The sequence below is a fragment of the Aspergillus puulaauensis genome, chromosome 3, assembly GCF_016861865.1.
Source record: "Aspergillus puulaauensis MK2 DNA, chromosome 3, nearly complete sequence".
Lineage (NCBI taxonomy): Eukaryota > Fungi > Ascomycota > Eurotiomycetes > Eurotiales > Aspergillaceae > Aspergillus > Aspergillus puulaauensis.
In genome coordinates this window covers 1582930-1596895 of record NC_054859.1, presented here as the reverse complement: position 1 = coordinate 1596895, position 13966 = coordinate 1582930, and the positions used below count along the sequence as shown (strand labels likewise).

The 13966-nt window shown below is 50.7% G+C and overlaps 6 protein-coding genes across 6 annotated transcripts; 1 reads left to right on the top strand and 5 right to left on the bottom strand.

Moving 5' to 3' along the window:
• Window positions 1-460: 460 nt before the first annotated feature.
• On the bottom strand, window positions 461-1981 carry rpt1 (proteasome regulatory particle base subunit RPT1; the record flags this gene model as incomplete). The annotated part of the gene is made up of 4 exons (XM_041701754.1): window positions 461-1340; window positions 1395-1624; window positions 1694-1808; window positions 1887-1981. 4 exons carry the CDS (start codon window positions 1979-1981, stop codon window positions 461-463), a joined length of 1320 nt encoding a protein of 439 aa, XP_041554607.1.
• Window positions 1982-2359: 378 nt separating this feature from the next.
• Window positions 2360-4291, top strand: CCT4 (chaperonin-containing T-complex subunit CCT4; the record flags this gene model as incomplete). The annotated part of the gene is made up of 7 exons (XM_041701753.1): window positions 2360-2407; window positions 2461-2512; window positions 2563-2585; window positions 2638-2667; window positions 2719-2748; window positions 2807-3379; window positions 3437-4291. 7 exons carry the CDS (start codon window positions 2360-2362, stop codon window positions 4289-4291), a joined length of 1611 nt encoding a protein of 536 aa, XP_041554606.1.
• A 1252-nt stretch (window positions 4292-5543) lies between these two features.
• ace1 (putative C2H2 transcription factor (Ace1)) lies at window positions 5544-7736 on the bottom strand (the record flags this gene model as incomplete). Its single annotated transcript, XM_041701751.1, has 2 exons — window positions 5544-6612; window positions 6670-7736. The coding sequence occupies 2 exons, from the start codon at window positions 7734-7736 to the stop codon at window positions 5544-5546; spliced, it is 2136 nt and encodes a 711-aa protein (XP_041554605.1).
• A 3415-nt stretch (window positions 7737-11151) lies between these two features.
• On the bottom strand, window positions 11152-12794 carry APUU_30635S (uncharacterized protein; the record flags this gene model as incomplete). Its single annotated transcript, XM_041701750.1, has 2 exons — window positions 11152-12409; window positions 12457-12794. 2 exons carry the CDS (start codon window positions 12792-12794, stop codon window positions 11152-11154), a joined length of 1596 nt encoding a protein of 531 aa, XP_041554604.1.
• Window positions 12795-12812: 18 nt separating this feature from the next.
• APUU_30634S (uncharacterized protein) lies at window positions 12813-13274 on the bottom strand (the record flags this gene model as incomplete). Its single annotated transcript, XM_041701749.1, has 1 exon — window positions 12813-13274. One exon carries the CDS (start codon window positions 13272-13274, stop codon window positions 12813-12815), a length of 462 nt encoding a protein of 153 aa, XP_041554603.1.
• Window positions 13275-13321: 47 nt separating this feature from the next.
• Window positions 13322-13847, bottom strand: APUU_30633S (uncharacterized protein; the record flags this gene model as incomplete). Its single annotated transcript, XM_041701748.1, has 2 exons — window positions 13322-13464; window positions 13514-13847. 2 exons carry the CDS (start codon window positions 13845-13847, stop codon window positions 13322-13324), a joined length of 477 nt encoding a protein of 158 aa, XP_041554602.1.
• Window positions 13848-13966: the final 119 nt, after the last annotated feature.

Genomic DNA, 13966 nt, shown 5'->3' with positions numbered 1-13966 from the left:
ATGCCATTGGCCGCGGTCGCTGCTGGGCACGTGTGCCGGTCTTCCTTTATCCCGGCTATACATTTAAAGAGAGAAATTCCGGGGTCTACGGGGTTAAGTAGTGGATGATGATGGGGCTGGGATTGCCTGGGGTAGAGCTACTGGCTATTCTTAAGTGAAAAGGCACGCCAGATACTGTTTACGAGGTTGACCTTTCTGCGACTGCAATCGGCTGTTGATTGTTCTTGTGCTCTTCGAAAGCCGAGATGAGCCGTGATAGAGTCATGTGATACTATTCGGGAGATGAAGCCGAGATAGAACGGCAATAAAGTCTCTACACAACGTTTATTATTGTTGATGAACAATGACTATTGAAACCATCGTGGACTGAATTCCTAGCTAAATTGATCATAACATACACGTCCAGTCCATGCAATGTAATCCCAAAGATGCAACCACAGAAACCCTAGCAAGTATCCATCTAATTATACTGCATGTACGTCGCTGTCGAGTTGAACTTCAGGTTACCCTTGATAACCTTATCCACGGCCGCCAAGAAGTCCTTCTCCGTGGCGACCTTCCGTCGAGCACGGATGGCGAACATGCCGGCCTCTGTTGCAACACTGCGAAGCTCCGCACCTGTTGCGTTGGGGCAGAGTCGAGAGATGAGTTCCCATCGGATATCGCGCTCCACGGACATGCTCTTGGCGTGAATACGGAGGATATTAGCACGGCCCTCTACGTCGGGGAGGGAGAACTCGATTTTACGGTCGATACGGCCAGGACGCATCAGAGCGGGATCGAGTGTTGACGGTCGGTTGGTCGCGAACATGACCTTGATGTTACCTCGAGCGTCGAAACCATCTAGCTGTGTGATCAGTTCAAGCATAGTACGTTGAACTTCATTGTCGCCGCCTGCGCCGTCGTCGAAACGGGCTCCACCGACTGCATCGATTTCGTCGAAGAAGATGATGCAGGCTTTCTTGGTTCGGGCCATCTCGAAGAGCTCACGAACCATGCGGGCTCCCTCACCGACGTACTTCTGGACAAGTTCACTACCGATGACACGGATGAAGGTCGCGTCGGTTCTGTTGGCGACGGCTCGTGCGCAAAGGGTTTTTCCGGTACCGGGGGGACCGTAGAGAAGGGCACCCTTTGGTGGGTCGATACCTAGGTTGACGAAACGCTCGGGTGACAATAGTGGCATCTCAACGACTTCTCGTAGCTTCTCGATTTGTTCCTTGCAGCCTCCAACGTCTCCGTATGTGACATCGGGTTTATCTTCAACTGTCATCATTGTAACGCTTGGGTCGATCTTAGGCGGGAGTGGCAACATAATCTGGTACTTGTTTCGGTCGACACTGAAAAGAACAGTCAGTCAAAATAGACCCCATAAAATAGAGATACAAACATACCCAACTCTCATGCCCTCTTCGATATCTGTAGGACTCACTCGCTCCCCTAGGTTGACCACAAACTTGGCAATCTGCTTGACGTTTATGACATATTTGCTCTTGTCTTGGTCCTTCTCATCTTGGATGATCTTTGTGCAGCGAGCCACCTGAAGCGGCTGCTCCTCCGCCATACGTTGCCTGTCCGCGGCAACATCCCAAAGATGTGGAGGTGCAAGACCAGTGTCGGATTCCTAAGCACGTCAGCTCCCTTCCTTTTCCTTGCCGCGACGCGGATGTTGTTGGAGAAAGCCAGTGCATACCTTGACGCCAATCTTCTCATTCACGCTCGCTTGTCTATCCTTAATCTGCTTCTCTAGGTTTTTTAATGCGTTCGCGTATGGAGCTGCGCCGTAGGTCTTGAGTACTTGGATGTCCCTGCGCTTCGTCAGCAACTGGCATCATAGCGCGGCAACCGCGGCGCTGGAGCGGTAGGGATGATAGCAAGCGACATACTCGTCTGAAAGGGGGGTAATCTTCTTCTCGGGCTCTTCCTCATCAGCAAAATTCTTCTTGTACTTCTCCCAGTTCTCTCCCGTGGCGGAAGGCATGGTGAGAGGATGTGGCTAAACAGCTGGTCGAGAGACGAAACAACAGTCGCAGATAGAATAATGTACAAGTGTCAACGGATAAGGGTGTCCTGGGAAGGAAAACGAAGAAAATGAGATGGATATTGTGTGAGAGTGAGAGATGGAAGAGAGGTGATGTCGTCGAGAGCTGTCCAGTCTGCCCGTCGGTCCCAGCTTGAGCTGTTGACGCTAGTGGGCGCCAAGCCCCAGAGCGCAACACCGCCCAAAGTGCAAACCCGCAGCCTGGAAGAATTTCGAGAGCCGCCTTTGGACCAGTCCTGTTCTCCGTCTCTACCACCCCCTTTTCTTTTTTTACTTGTCTCCATAGGCTACGGTGTCTGCATCATAGCTTCTCACAATATGGCTTCCGCTGCTCCCCCAGCTGCTCCTAGCAGCACCTCATTCAAGGTGCGTCGATTGCGGAGGGGAATTCACTGTGGGCCGAAACTGATATCTTGCAGGACAAGGAGAAGCCTGTCGCCGTGCGGGCATCCAACATTCTCGCTGCCAGAGGTGCGTTATGTGTGATTTTGGAAATAAATTATAATGCTAATGAGATGCAGCGGTTTCCGATGCAATTAGAACGGTACGCGTGCAATGATGGAAGTATCAGGATGAGGGGCTAATTCGCTATACAGTCATTGGGACCCAGGGGTATGGACAAGATGGTAGGCATCAGACTTCCACTCGGGTCGATTCAGCTGCTAATTTAAATACAGATCCAAACGCCCAAAGGACACACAATTATCGTATGAATGCCCACTTGACTTTCCGAAATACAACACACTAACCGACTACCCCCCGCAGACCAACGATGGAAACACGATGTTGAGAGATATGAGCGTTATGCACCCCGCTGCCCGTATGCTAGTCGACCTCAGTGCTGCTCAAGATGTTGAGGCTGGAGACGGAACAACATCGGTTGTTGTGATTGCCGGAAGTCTGCTGGCTGCGGCTGAGCGTCTGCTTGGAAAGGGTATTCACCCTACTGTGATCTCCGAGTCCTTCCAGAGAGCCGCTGCTGCTGCCGTTGAAATTCTTCACAACATGTCTCGACCGATCAACCTGATGGACCGTGCCACCCTCGTCCAAGCCGCGTCGACCTCGCTTTCCTCCAAGATTGTGTCACAGCATTCCAGCCTTCTCGGGCCGATGGCCGTGGACTCCGTGCTGAAGGTGGTTGACCCTAAGACAGCAGAGAACGTGGACCTCAGGAACATCAGAATTGTCAAGAAGGTTGGCGGAACAATTGAGGACAGTGCGATGATTGATGGCTTGGTCCTGAACCAGGGGGTTATCAAGAGCAGCGGTGGTCCCACGAGGATTGAGAAGGCCCGGATAGGATTGATTCAGTTCCAGCTCAGCCCGCCCAAACCTGATGTACGTTTCTTGATGCTGTGGATACTGGGTAATGTAGTTGCTGACGTTTTTTATTAGATGGAAAACCAGATTGTTGTGAACGACTACCGCCAGATGGACAAGATCCTGAAGGAGGAGCGCCAGTACCTGCTCAACTTGGTCAAGAAGATCCAGAAGACAAAGTGTAACGTCCTTCTGATCCAAAAGTCCATTCTCCGTGATGCTGTGAACGACCTTTCTCTCCACTTCCTTTCCCGCCTCAAGATTCTCGCCATCAAGGACATTGAACGTGACGAGGTCGAGTTCCTGTGCAAGAGCTTGGGCTGCAAGCCCGTCGCCAACGTCGACTCCTTCACAGAAGACAAGCTCGGCACCGCTGACCTGGTAGAGGAGGTACAGTCGTCTGGCGCTCGCTATGTCAAGGTCACCGGCATCAAGGCTCCCGCCAACGCGGTCAACCAAACCGTGTCTATCGTCGCCCGCGGCGCCAACAACCTCATCCTCGACGAAGCCGAGCGTTCTCTCCACGACGCTCTTTGTGTCATTCGTTGCTTGGTGAAGAAGCGCGCCCTCATCGCCGGTGGTGGTGCTCCTGAAATCGAAGTCGCCAATCTCCTTGCCAAGCGCTCCCGTGAAATCACCGGCACAGAGTCCATCTGCTGGAAGGCCTTCGCGGACGCCATGGAGGTCATCCCTACGACGCTCGCCGAGAACGCCGGTCTCAACTCTATCAAGGTTGTCACAGAGCTCCGACACCGCCACGCCCAGGGCCAGCACAACGCTGGAGTCAGCATCCGCAGCGGTGGTGTGAAGGACGACATCACCGAGGAGAATATCCTGCAGCCCCTGCTTGTTAGCACCAGTGCGATTGAGCTTGCGGCGGAGACGGTGAAGATGATCATGAGAATTGATGACATTGCCCTGTCGAGGTAAGCGATGAGCGATGCCTAGGGAATTGGATCATAGAAAAGTGAACATGTTATCATGACACGTAGTAATATACTCAAAATCAACATATCTTTATTGTTGCTCTATGCATTATCGAATAGCTCTAGATAATTCTACGCTTCCAACTGGTAGTCTGCTTTCCTTTATGTCCGAGGGGGAAAACCCTTGGAGAAGACTGCCTACTCCACGGCTATCTAGGTAGTCCTTGGGATATTATTACTGGAGCCAGTCACCGATGATTCTACCCGAGATGAATTCCAGCCCCCCAGCCAGGTAGGTGAAAGTCTCGAGACATGTCTGTTGTTCAGTCCCGCGAGAAAATCCTTGCGGTAAAAAACAGTAAGTAGAAATAAACCAGTGCTTTGGTGGCCCTATTTTGCGTTTTTCTTCTGCCAGAGCTGAGAGATATGGCTGGATTCCTTTTCTTTCGGACTTACAATCTTGGGTGAAGCATACTGTTGAGGAAAGAGCGAGGGGGGGTCATGATATTCTACCTGTTTACTAGAACTCTTTGTCAACTAAAGAACATGATTCATGATCAAGCAAGCATCTATTAGTGAAGGTCTTCAGTATCAATATACTATGAAGAACTATCCAGAAAATTTTTCTTTTCCTTTCGTCTATAATACTTAGTTAAGGAGAAAGACAAGGAAGGCTAGGAGACTTAAACATATGGAACTTGTTCTGAGACGTATAATTCCTTTTCGGTAGGAGAGGTCGTATCAACAGACCTAGCCACTAAGTCAGTCATCATATATGTACTCTGTAGTGACCATGGGCTGAGGTTGGTGGAGGGCCGTCTACTTTTATTTAGACGCGTCCGTCGCAGAATCAAGACATGAGCGGTGGATATTGGGAAGTTGTCTTAGGAGGCAGGTTTCCTAGGCTTCAAGCTTTTTGCACCAGCAGTTTGAATCGGATTTGATAAGAACGTTCTTCAGCTTGTTATTCTATCTAAGAGGCAAACGACAGGTCGTCGCCACACTAGGTGACTAGGTTGCCATGCTCAAAAAGCCAGTAAATTCCAGAGGAAACGTGCATCTCATTGAAAAAAAAAAGTAAAAATAAATTGAGAAGGGTGATATTATTTACAGGCAAATGCCCAACATTCAAAAGATTTCATATAACATTGGTGAACTGTACGGAGCATTCGCCTGCCAAAAAAAAAGAGAAGTCGTAACACGTTAATCAAAACGTTCCACCGTCGGGTTTTCCGTCCCAATCGCAGGTGATGAGATTAGAGACCGCCGCCAGGGCCGGGGTTAATCCCGTAAGTGTGCATATCGTTGTAAACGTCAAGCAAAAAGCCAGCGGAGTCGTCTTCGAATTGAGGTTGCTGCTGCACATCTCCATAATTCATTCCCTGTGGCTGCAAGGTGAAATCACCGTAGAAGTCATTGAACATGTTTGGGTTATTGGTGAAGTCTGTGAAGTCCATGTCTCCGCCAGTGAACAACAAGTTGTCCTTCATCTCGGGGAACATATCCAATGGAATATGAGCGTTTTCTAGTGGCAGATCAAATGGCTCAGAGGGCGAGTTAATGGTACCCGTAGTGGGGGTAACAGCATCCACTGTGCCTGTCACCGGCGTTGGCATCCCAGTCACAGAATGTTGAAAGTTATTGAAATCTAGAGTTTCCGGTGTGAGAGCTGAAGAGCCCCAGTGAACCGGCTCCTGCTTCAATTCAACTTCAGAGGGAGGTGTCATGCTCCAGATGTCGGGCTTGGGCTGGGCAGAGCCACTGGATGGGGTAGGGCTCTGTTGGATGGAGGCCAGCTTAGTTACTCGGCCGTTGTTCTTCGAGCGCATGTACACCCATCCATGCGTCTTCTCCATGTGCTGCTTGCAGTTGCTCTCTCTCTTAGACTTGTAAGAGCAAGATTCAAACTGGCAAGAGTACAAGCGGGGTGCGTCAGAGTGTTTGTCATTGTAGTGGCGCTCTGCTTCTTTCTCGGTGGCCCAGCCCTTGGAGTGGTACTTGCAGGAAGCAACGGGACATTTGAAGGGACGAGAGTGGGACTTCTCGTGCTTCGTGAGGTCGCATGGTCGGGCAAAGACCTTATCGCAATCCTTGCACTTCTTGTTGATGTTCATGGGGGGCGCATTCTTTTTGCGGCGAGCCATAGATCGCTGGGCACCTTCGTCCGCGGACGCCGCGCTGAGAGTCCGCTTCATTGAAGGAATAGAGTGATCTTCGTAAGGCTTCCCAGTGCGTAGAGAGACAGCCTCGCCATCTTGCTCGACAACCATTTCAAGAGGGCGTCCAGTTTTGGAGATTCCACCTTCAAGCCTAAGTTCAGGAGCCCTAAAACATAGTCGGTTAATTGATGTTCCATAAAATTTATACGGGGTCATCACATACTTTAGCTTCTCATCGGTCTCGTGCTTCTTCCGCCATTCGTCACGAATTCTCTTGAACTGCGAAACCTGCTCCAAGAGATCCACGAAGTAGCCGTTATTGTAGGGTTTATCGGTTGGTGTGCACAAGTCTCGGCCGTTCAAGAAAGAGACGGTCTGACCAAGACACAAAATGGTGTGCTGGCAGAACCGAACATAGGCGGCATCGGTGGTCTTGACTGCTGGAGCGAGCGAAAACACCGTTTTCTCAAGGTCACGCAAGCAGGAGATGCGTTCATCTTCAATCTGCTGACGGACGTCTTCAAGAATGGGGTGGAATGGCTTGAGTCGCTCATTTTCGAGAAGGGGACCAAGGATGTGCTTCTGAATCTCCGCGTGGCCATCAGGGCTGAGTTTGTGCTTCTTGGAGCTTTCAGCCTCCATGGCGCTGATAGAACGAGTGATGGCAGATTGAGAGCGGGTGAGGACTGAGTTGCTGCCACGAGACAGCTGGCCAGCTTTTACTGAGAGGTTATTAGCGAATGCAAACGCGAAGAAAACCGGCCTTGACCATGTACCTTTGTTAGACGACATAGACTGACTGCTGCTGATAGAGGAGCCGATTCCACTATCAGAAGCATGGCAGTGGACTCTCTGAGCCCTCCGAGAACGTTCCTTGGGCATGGGGCTGGTCTGGCGAGAGCGCTCACCAGAGCCCTCCTTCCGTGCTTCAAGGTGAAGCCGGGCAAAGCTCTTGGGGGCGGGAAGGTTCTCTTTATCTTCGGAGGTCAACGGAGTGACGTCGTTCAAGTCAAGGCGGTCCAAGATTTCGGCCATGCGCTGTTGTCCAGCGGCGATAGCTTCCAAAGCGCCAGGGCATGTGGGAGAGCGTCGAGGTAGCGAGGGTACAATAGGGTCACGGTCGGATGCGCGAAGGATGGATGGGTTAAATGTTTCACCTTTGCGAAGGCGGAGCCGCGAGGGTAATGACGGTGATTGCTCTTCGGACGGAACAACTGATGGCTGAGTTGTCCTGAGTGGACGGCGCCTTGGGTGGGCTCTTATAGAGTCAAAGTCCTGTGCTGAACTCATTGTGGATGGTCCCTAGTGTTCTGAAAAGGGCGTTAGCAAGGGCGAGCGGGCACCTGAATGGAAAGGAATGACTCACTGTTGATGGATGACCGAACCAAAGGGAAGTTTCTGGTTAGACGAAGAGTGATGCAGCCAGTTAACGGCTGGCAGGTCTGCCGAGTAGCAAATGATTAGACGGTGCACAAGAGAAAGGCGGGGAATATATCGGTCCTGTTTAAATGATCGGAGCCGGGAAACCATTTGAGTACATACTCGAGTCGAAAGCAAGTGACGCCCTGAGTGTCGGCGGTAAAGCAGAACCCAGTGCAGCAGAGAGTGTGGGGAGGGGGGTGTCTGGGCGATGCTAGTTATGAATAAATATACGAATGGTTGCAACCTAGTAGGGTCGACAAAAATGGAGATGTAAAGAGAAAAGATAATGCAAACTTGGGGAGGAGAGAGGGAAAGAGAACAGGGTGAGATCAGGGACGACGACGCTTTCTTGATGGATTGCGGCTGAGCCTGGAGGCGTGGTTTCGATGCTGCCTGATTTGACGAGACACGCTAGGCTTGCTTCAGAATAGTGTAATACATTACGATTCCTGTCACGGATACAATTGCTCCGTCGCCGGCACGCTATGTATTCTCCACCTGTGGAGTATTATCCAATAGAAGATTTGCTTTTAGAACGTTTCGAAACGCTCTTACGGAACATGGGCCGATCCGAAAATAGTAAACAACCCACCACCGGCCTGCTGCGGATTTCTCCCCATCGACGATCGTCCATCGATCAGTCCAACAGAAACTCCACCTTGATGGCAGTGTTGGACGGAGCTTTTTTCCATCGTTAAAAACCTCAGGGTCTCTCTGGCTTATATATATCGTGAAAGCGGACGAGATTCTGGAATGACAGCAATGCAGTGCCACAAAATCAGGGATACGTATTCGAACCCTGTGTCAGACACAGCCACTGTGACGGTCGACGTAAGCCGAGCTGCTTCAGCATCCAACAGTCGATAATGATTGCTGCTTTCCTATTGGTTGATACTGAGACCGCTAACAACTCCTTCGCATACGATGACATATGATGATATGGCGGTTCAAATCGACATGGCGGTATTATTCTTGATCGTAGTTACTGAGAGTGTGGTTTTTATGTTGCCTAAGTACGGAGTATTCGTCCCGTATTCATCGCTCGTGATTACACGCCATGGCTTATCCAGGCTGGGCATAGGGTCGTTTTTGTTGAGCGCTTCTCGTGTTTAAGGGCCTTCGGCGCGCAGATCGATCTTCGCGGGCAAGCTGTCGAGGTTATCAAGCGGTCGGGCCTCCTGGAAACCGTGCGAACCAAGCTTGTTGACGAGCCAGGGGTGTCCTTTGTTGATTCTGCAAATAATGTTATCGGTACTTTTGGAGGGTAGATCTTGAAGAGAAAGAAAAGAGAATTCTGGTCATGGTTCAGGTTCATGGTGAAGAGTTCTAGTAAACAGGCAGAATAACATGACCCCCTCGCTCTTTCCTCAACAGTACCGTGATGGCCAATACTTCTGACATCTGAGTTTGAGAACATCTGTAGTGTATATCACAGTCTTGGGGGCGGTTTCATATGCAGCGGAGCCACAACCCAACAGAAACTCAAGTCTACTGTATACTTAGGGGTGATCGAAAGAAGCTATTGAGCGTACCAAAAGCCTCAATTGAACAGCAGAAGGAATTCTGGGCACAACAATTTCACGACTCTGGATGGCAGGCGACTCGATTTCTTGAAGGCATGAAAAACGACCACTAACTTCTTCTGTCATGAACTGGTTCAAGTCTGTATCGACAAGTGGCATCAGGGGCGAGTGGTTCTCGTTGGAGGCGCTGCTCATTGCCCGTCTCCACTGGGCGGGATGGGGACGAGCAGTAGTTTAGTCGGCGCCTATGTTTTGGCCGGTGCAACAATCAACATTCTGCGGATCTCCCACAAGCATTCGCAGATTATGAGGAGTCTCTGCGGCCGTTTATCAAGGAAGCTCAACGCCGCAGCCCAGGCCCGTTCTTAGGTTGACGATGCCCGATAGCAGTTGGGGAGTAGCGATTTTACGCACCATCATTATAGTGATCTGCTTTCTTCGTATCCCGAGCCCTCGTCGGCGTCCTGACGGGGTCTAGCCCCAAAGATGCAACCACAATAATTACTAGCTTAATCTTATGTTACCTCTAATTCAACTAATTCAACACGGTCGTCTCAGATCCAGTCGATAACAGAAAGTACGGCAGTTTGGCACCTGGACTGTCAGGCCATGCCAGGAAGAGGGCGGGACTTCGACCACCAGTTCGCTTCAGATTGGTCGAGCCGTGAGCCTCAATCTGCACCAACGGTCTCGGTCCACGGAGTCGGACGGATTGTTTGACCGCTCGAATTCAGCCCCTGGCCAATGAGGACCCTGGTCGAGGCTCTTCGAGTCGGTGTCTTTCTGGAGCCTTGACTTTGTCCTTGACCATGGACTTTGGACTTTGTCTTTTTGGGCCATGCTCATTTTCCGATTCGATTCTGCGTTGCGGAACACGCGGTTCATCCGCATTCCTCGTCTTCGAAATGTCGACGCCTGAGGAAAACTAGGCATCGCAAATCCCGACTTCCTCGAAGGCTCTACCAGACGAAGATCCAGAACACGAGAGCAAACTCAGGGAATCCTGATACCTAGTTGGAGTCTTGGACCCCTTCTGCTGACGACACGACCGCCCAATCTGAAGATCTTCTTTCGCAAGTAAGACGACTCCGCCACAAGACAAAGAAAGAAAATACCGCATCCTTCGCACGATGCACTGCAGTCTCGCTCTACACTGACTCTCATCCCCGAATTTCCGGGTCCGAGTCGGGGAATTCCCCTTTCCGACATGGTTCTCAAGGCATTAACATTATTCTCCTATAGAAGCACGTGCTTACTGCTTAGACGCAATCATATCTTGACACGCGGCCTTGACTATGCTTGTTACATCTCCATACTTCATTACTCAGGTCAAAGCGGCGTCGACAGCGAAGCAAACTAGTTGTAGGTCTCCAGCTCTCGGTCATCTGATGAGGCTCTACCCTTTACCTTATCGTCTCGGCTTGATGGGTTGTGCAGATGGATCTGTGCAGAAACTTAATCGAGTGTTTGAATGAAGCACACGTACTGCTCGACCCGTCGTTCGCAGGCAGCTGAATATCTACATTCTTCCTGCCAGGTTGGAAGTTATCGGGGTTCTTGACGACATTCCTTCTACTAGGCAATGGGGTTTTGAGCATTGGGAATTGTTGACAATCGTGTCCCTCAGACATGGCACTAAGCTCACTCGAAAGCGTAGATGTAAGCATGCTTTAAGCAACGATGGTAAGAGAGTCAAAGAGGTCCGTCGAATTGTTATTCCTTGACTTGAACAAGCAAAGTTAAGAAACCGTATGATGTCTTTACTGCCCAACCCCCCATTGATCCAACCACCTCTCAATCCAGCCCTCATTCACTGCACCAACATCCCTCAACGCAGGAATCTTCTTCACAGTCAACGCCATATCAAGCTTCACACTCGGTTTATCCAGATCCCGAGCCAATCCCTGGTAGAACTCCAAAAGCGCCGCCGCGGCAGCCATAGACGATTCCACATCCCTTTCACCTCCATCAGCAATAGAACCACCCCTCTCACTCGATGAAGTCCACCCATCAAGCCTCTCAGTCCACTCCTCCAGAGTCTCAACAACCTCAATCTCCCGCCCCTTCTCCAGCCGACGCCTAATACCAGGAACTAGATCCGTATACGACGAAATAGACGGATTCGTAAGGTGATAATACGCCGCGCCAGACCTAGACCCCTCTGGCTTTCTTTCCCTTTTCCGTTTCCCACCTGTCTTAGGCTTATCCGTACGGAACCCCCCCAAATCCCGATCCACGGCGAGCGTGACAAGCGCCCCGGAGAGATAATCCACAGGAAGCCAATCCACCTCGTTGAAATGTCCCAGCGAATTCGGCAACACGCCCATGGTCTCGCTCGCGCGCAGAAGCGTCGGAAACCAGTCCCTGGGTGGCCACACACCATCTGCATCCACGGGCCCGGCAACCTGGCCGACTCGACAGATGGCAGAGGGGACGCCGCTTGGTATACTTGCTTGTTCGAGGATTTTGCTTGCTAGTAGCTTACTCTGGCCGTAGCCGCCCTGTGCGTAGTTTAGGGCATTTTCGTCATCGAGGGGCCCCTCGGGGACGGGGGTAGGCGCTTTGTCCCAGCCCTGGATTGTAGCGATGGTAGAGAGGAATATGATACGGGTGTTATTTGGAGAGTCGTACGCGAGCTGGATGAGGTTTGTTGTGCCGGCGATTTGCGGCTCGAAGAGGGCGAGCGGGAGATTGAATGTTACGGGCCATTGGCAGTGGATGATTTCTGTGACTGTTGAGACGAGGTGAGTGTATTCTGTTTTAGACAGGGCGAAAGATGGTTTGGAGAGGTCGGCTTTGAGATGCGTGAGTGTTTTGTTGCTGGAGGGTTCTGGCTTGGAGTTGGTGTCTGGGATGCGCCGCCGGTTTATGCAGATCATTTCGGTGACGGCGGGGTGGTTTAGGAGGGATTGTAGGACTAAGCCACCAACGAAGCCGGTTCTACCTGTGAGGAGGACGTGGTGGGTTTCTTTGGGTTGGGGTGCTTGTTTTGGGGGTTGGAGGAGGGTTGATGAGTATCTGTTGACTGGTTACCTCTAGTTGATATAGACCAGGGGTGACCATACTTCTTGAAGAGGCCGTCAAATGTTGCTGATACATCTTTCGTTTTATTTTGGCTGATATGTTCCACCAATCCATGCGCAGTTGGATTCATATATACCGCATTCTGAATAGACATAACATCTTTCTGCTCTGGCAAGGCTCGTGCCAGCGTTGCTGCCACTACCTGCACCTGTCGAGAGTCTAAACCATTAGCGAAAACGTCATCGTCGAGACCTATATCTTTGGACCCTGTCATGCTGTCAATCATGCTGGCAATGCTCTTCGTAAGGGTCTTGTTGGTAGACGGGTCAATCTGATCCTGGAGAGTCTGATCAGGCACGTCCGCCGCCGAGTCGTACATATCGCTAATCTCTTTTTCCTACAACTTGTTGGTTTGGGATCGGTTGACCGTTCCTTTAGGTGTACGGACAAAGCGCTTTTCGGGTGTAGCAATGAGTATATCACTGCGGTGGATCTGGGCATACTTTACGCTGTGCTTGTTAAAGTCTTCTAACGCCTCATATATAGTAGGCAGTGTATCGTCCTTATTCGCAGAGCCAGCCAACTCAACAAGCAGAATGGGATATGGACGCCTCTGTCCAATGACCAGACTAGACTCCACGCCCGAGAGGCCATTGATCCCCTTTTCCACATTAATCGGATTCATCTTCTCCCCGATCGAGAAGACAATAACGTCGTCCTTCCGACTCTGATACTTGTAATAGTATGAGACTTTTGGATGCCGGCGAAAAATGTCTTTCGTATTCCACTCATCCAGGTCGGGGAAGTTTGCAAAAACTGCCTGTTTCTGGGGGAGGTTCTTGTCGCGGACGATGACCATCTCGAAGAGCTCAGATTCGTCGTTTCCCTCGTCAATGGGATCCCACTTTATGCCCATCTCGGGCTCTGCGAAATGGAACCAATCCCAGTTTTGATGTATTCGCCTAGCAAACCGCACTCGCTGCTGCCAATTATGTTGATCATTTGAGTCTTCTTTGCAAGGGTATCACCTGCCTCTTGGCTTATGGAGCCTTTATCCATTAGCGGGTTGATATCTGTATTAGAGTTGGGAAGACCTACCACCTCCGAATGCAAGCATCTTAAGCTTAGAGGCCTCTTTGACCATGGCCGGTTCTTGTGCAATCTGGTCGACGACCAATGGCGGCAGAAATACACTCTCAGGTCGAGTCGCATGCAGCATCTGTTTAAACATTTGAGGACTGGACGGCTGCCCCGGAGGACCGATAATCAAGATACTGCCACTAGGCATCATGAAGAGTCCGGCCATGAACCCAGCAGCATGGAACAGAGGACACCCATTGTATATGCTTGGTGTCTTCTCTAGGGCTCGGTAAATGCAGTCGCGGTTCGATTCTTTTGAATGCAGCCGTCGTAGGTTGTCGCTTGCGGCCATTGCAGCGTGGACAAGTGTCACTGGCTTGGGCAGGCCCGTGGATCCGCTGGTGTGGAATACCTACAATAGTTGGATGCGTTATAGTGTAAAAAAAAGGTTCTATATATACCACAAGAGGT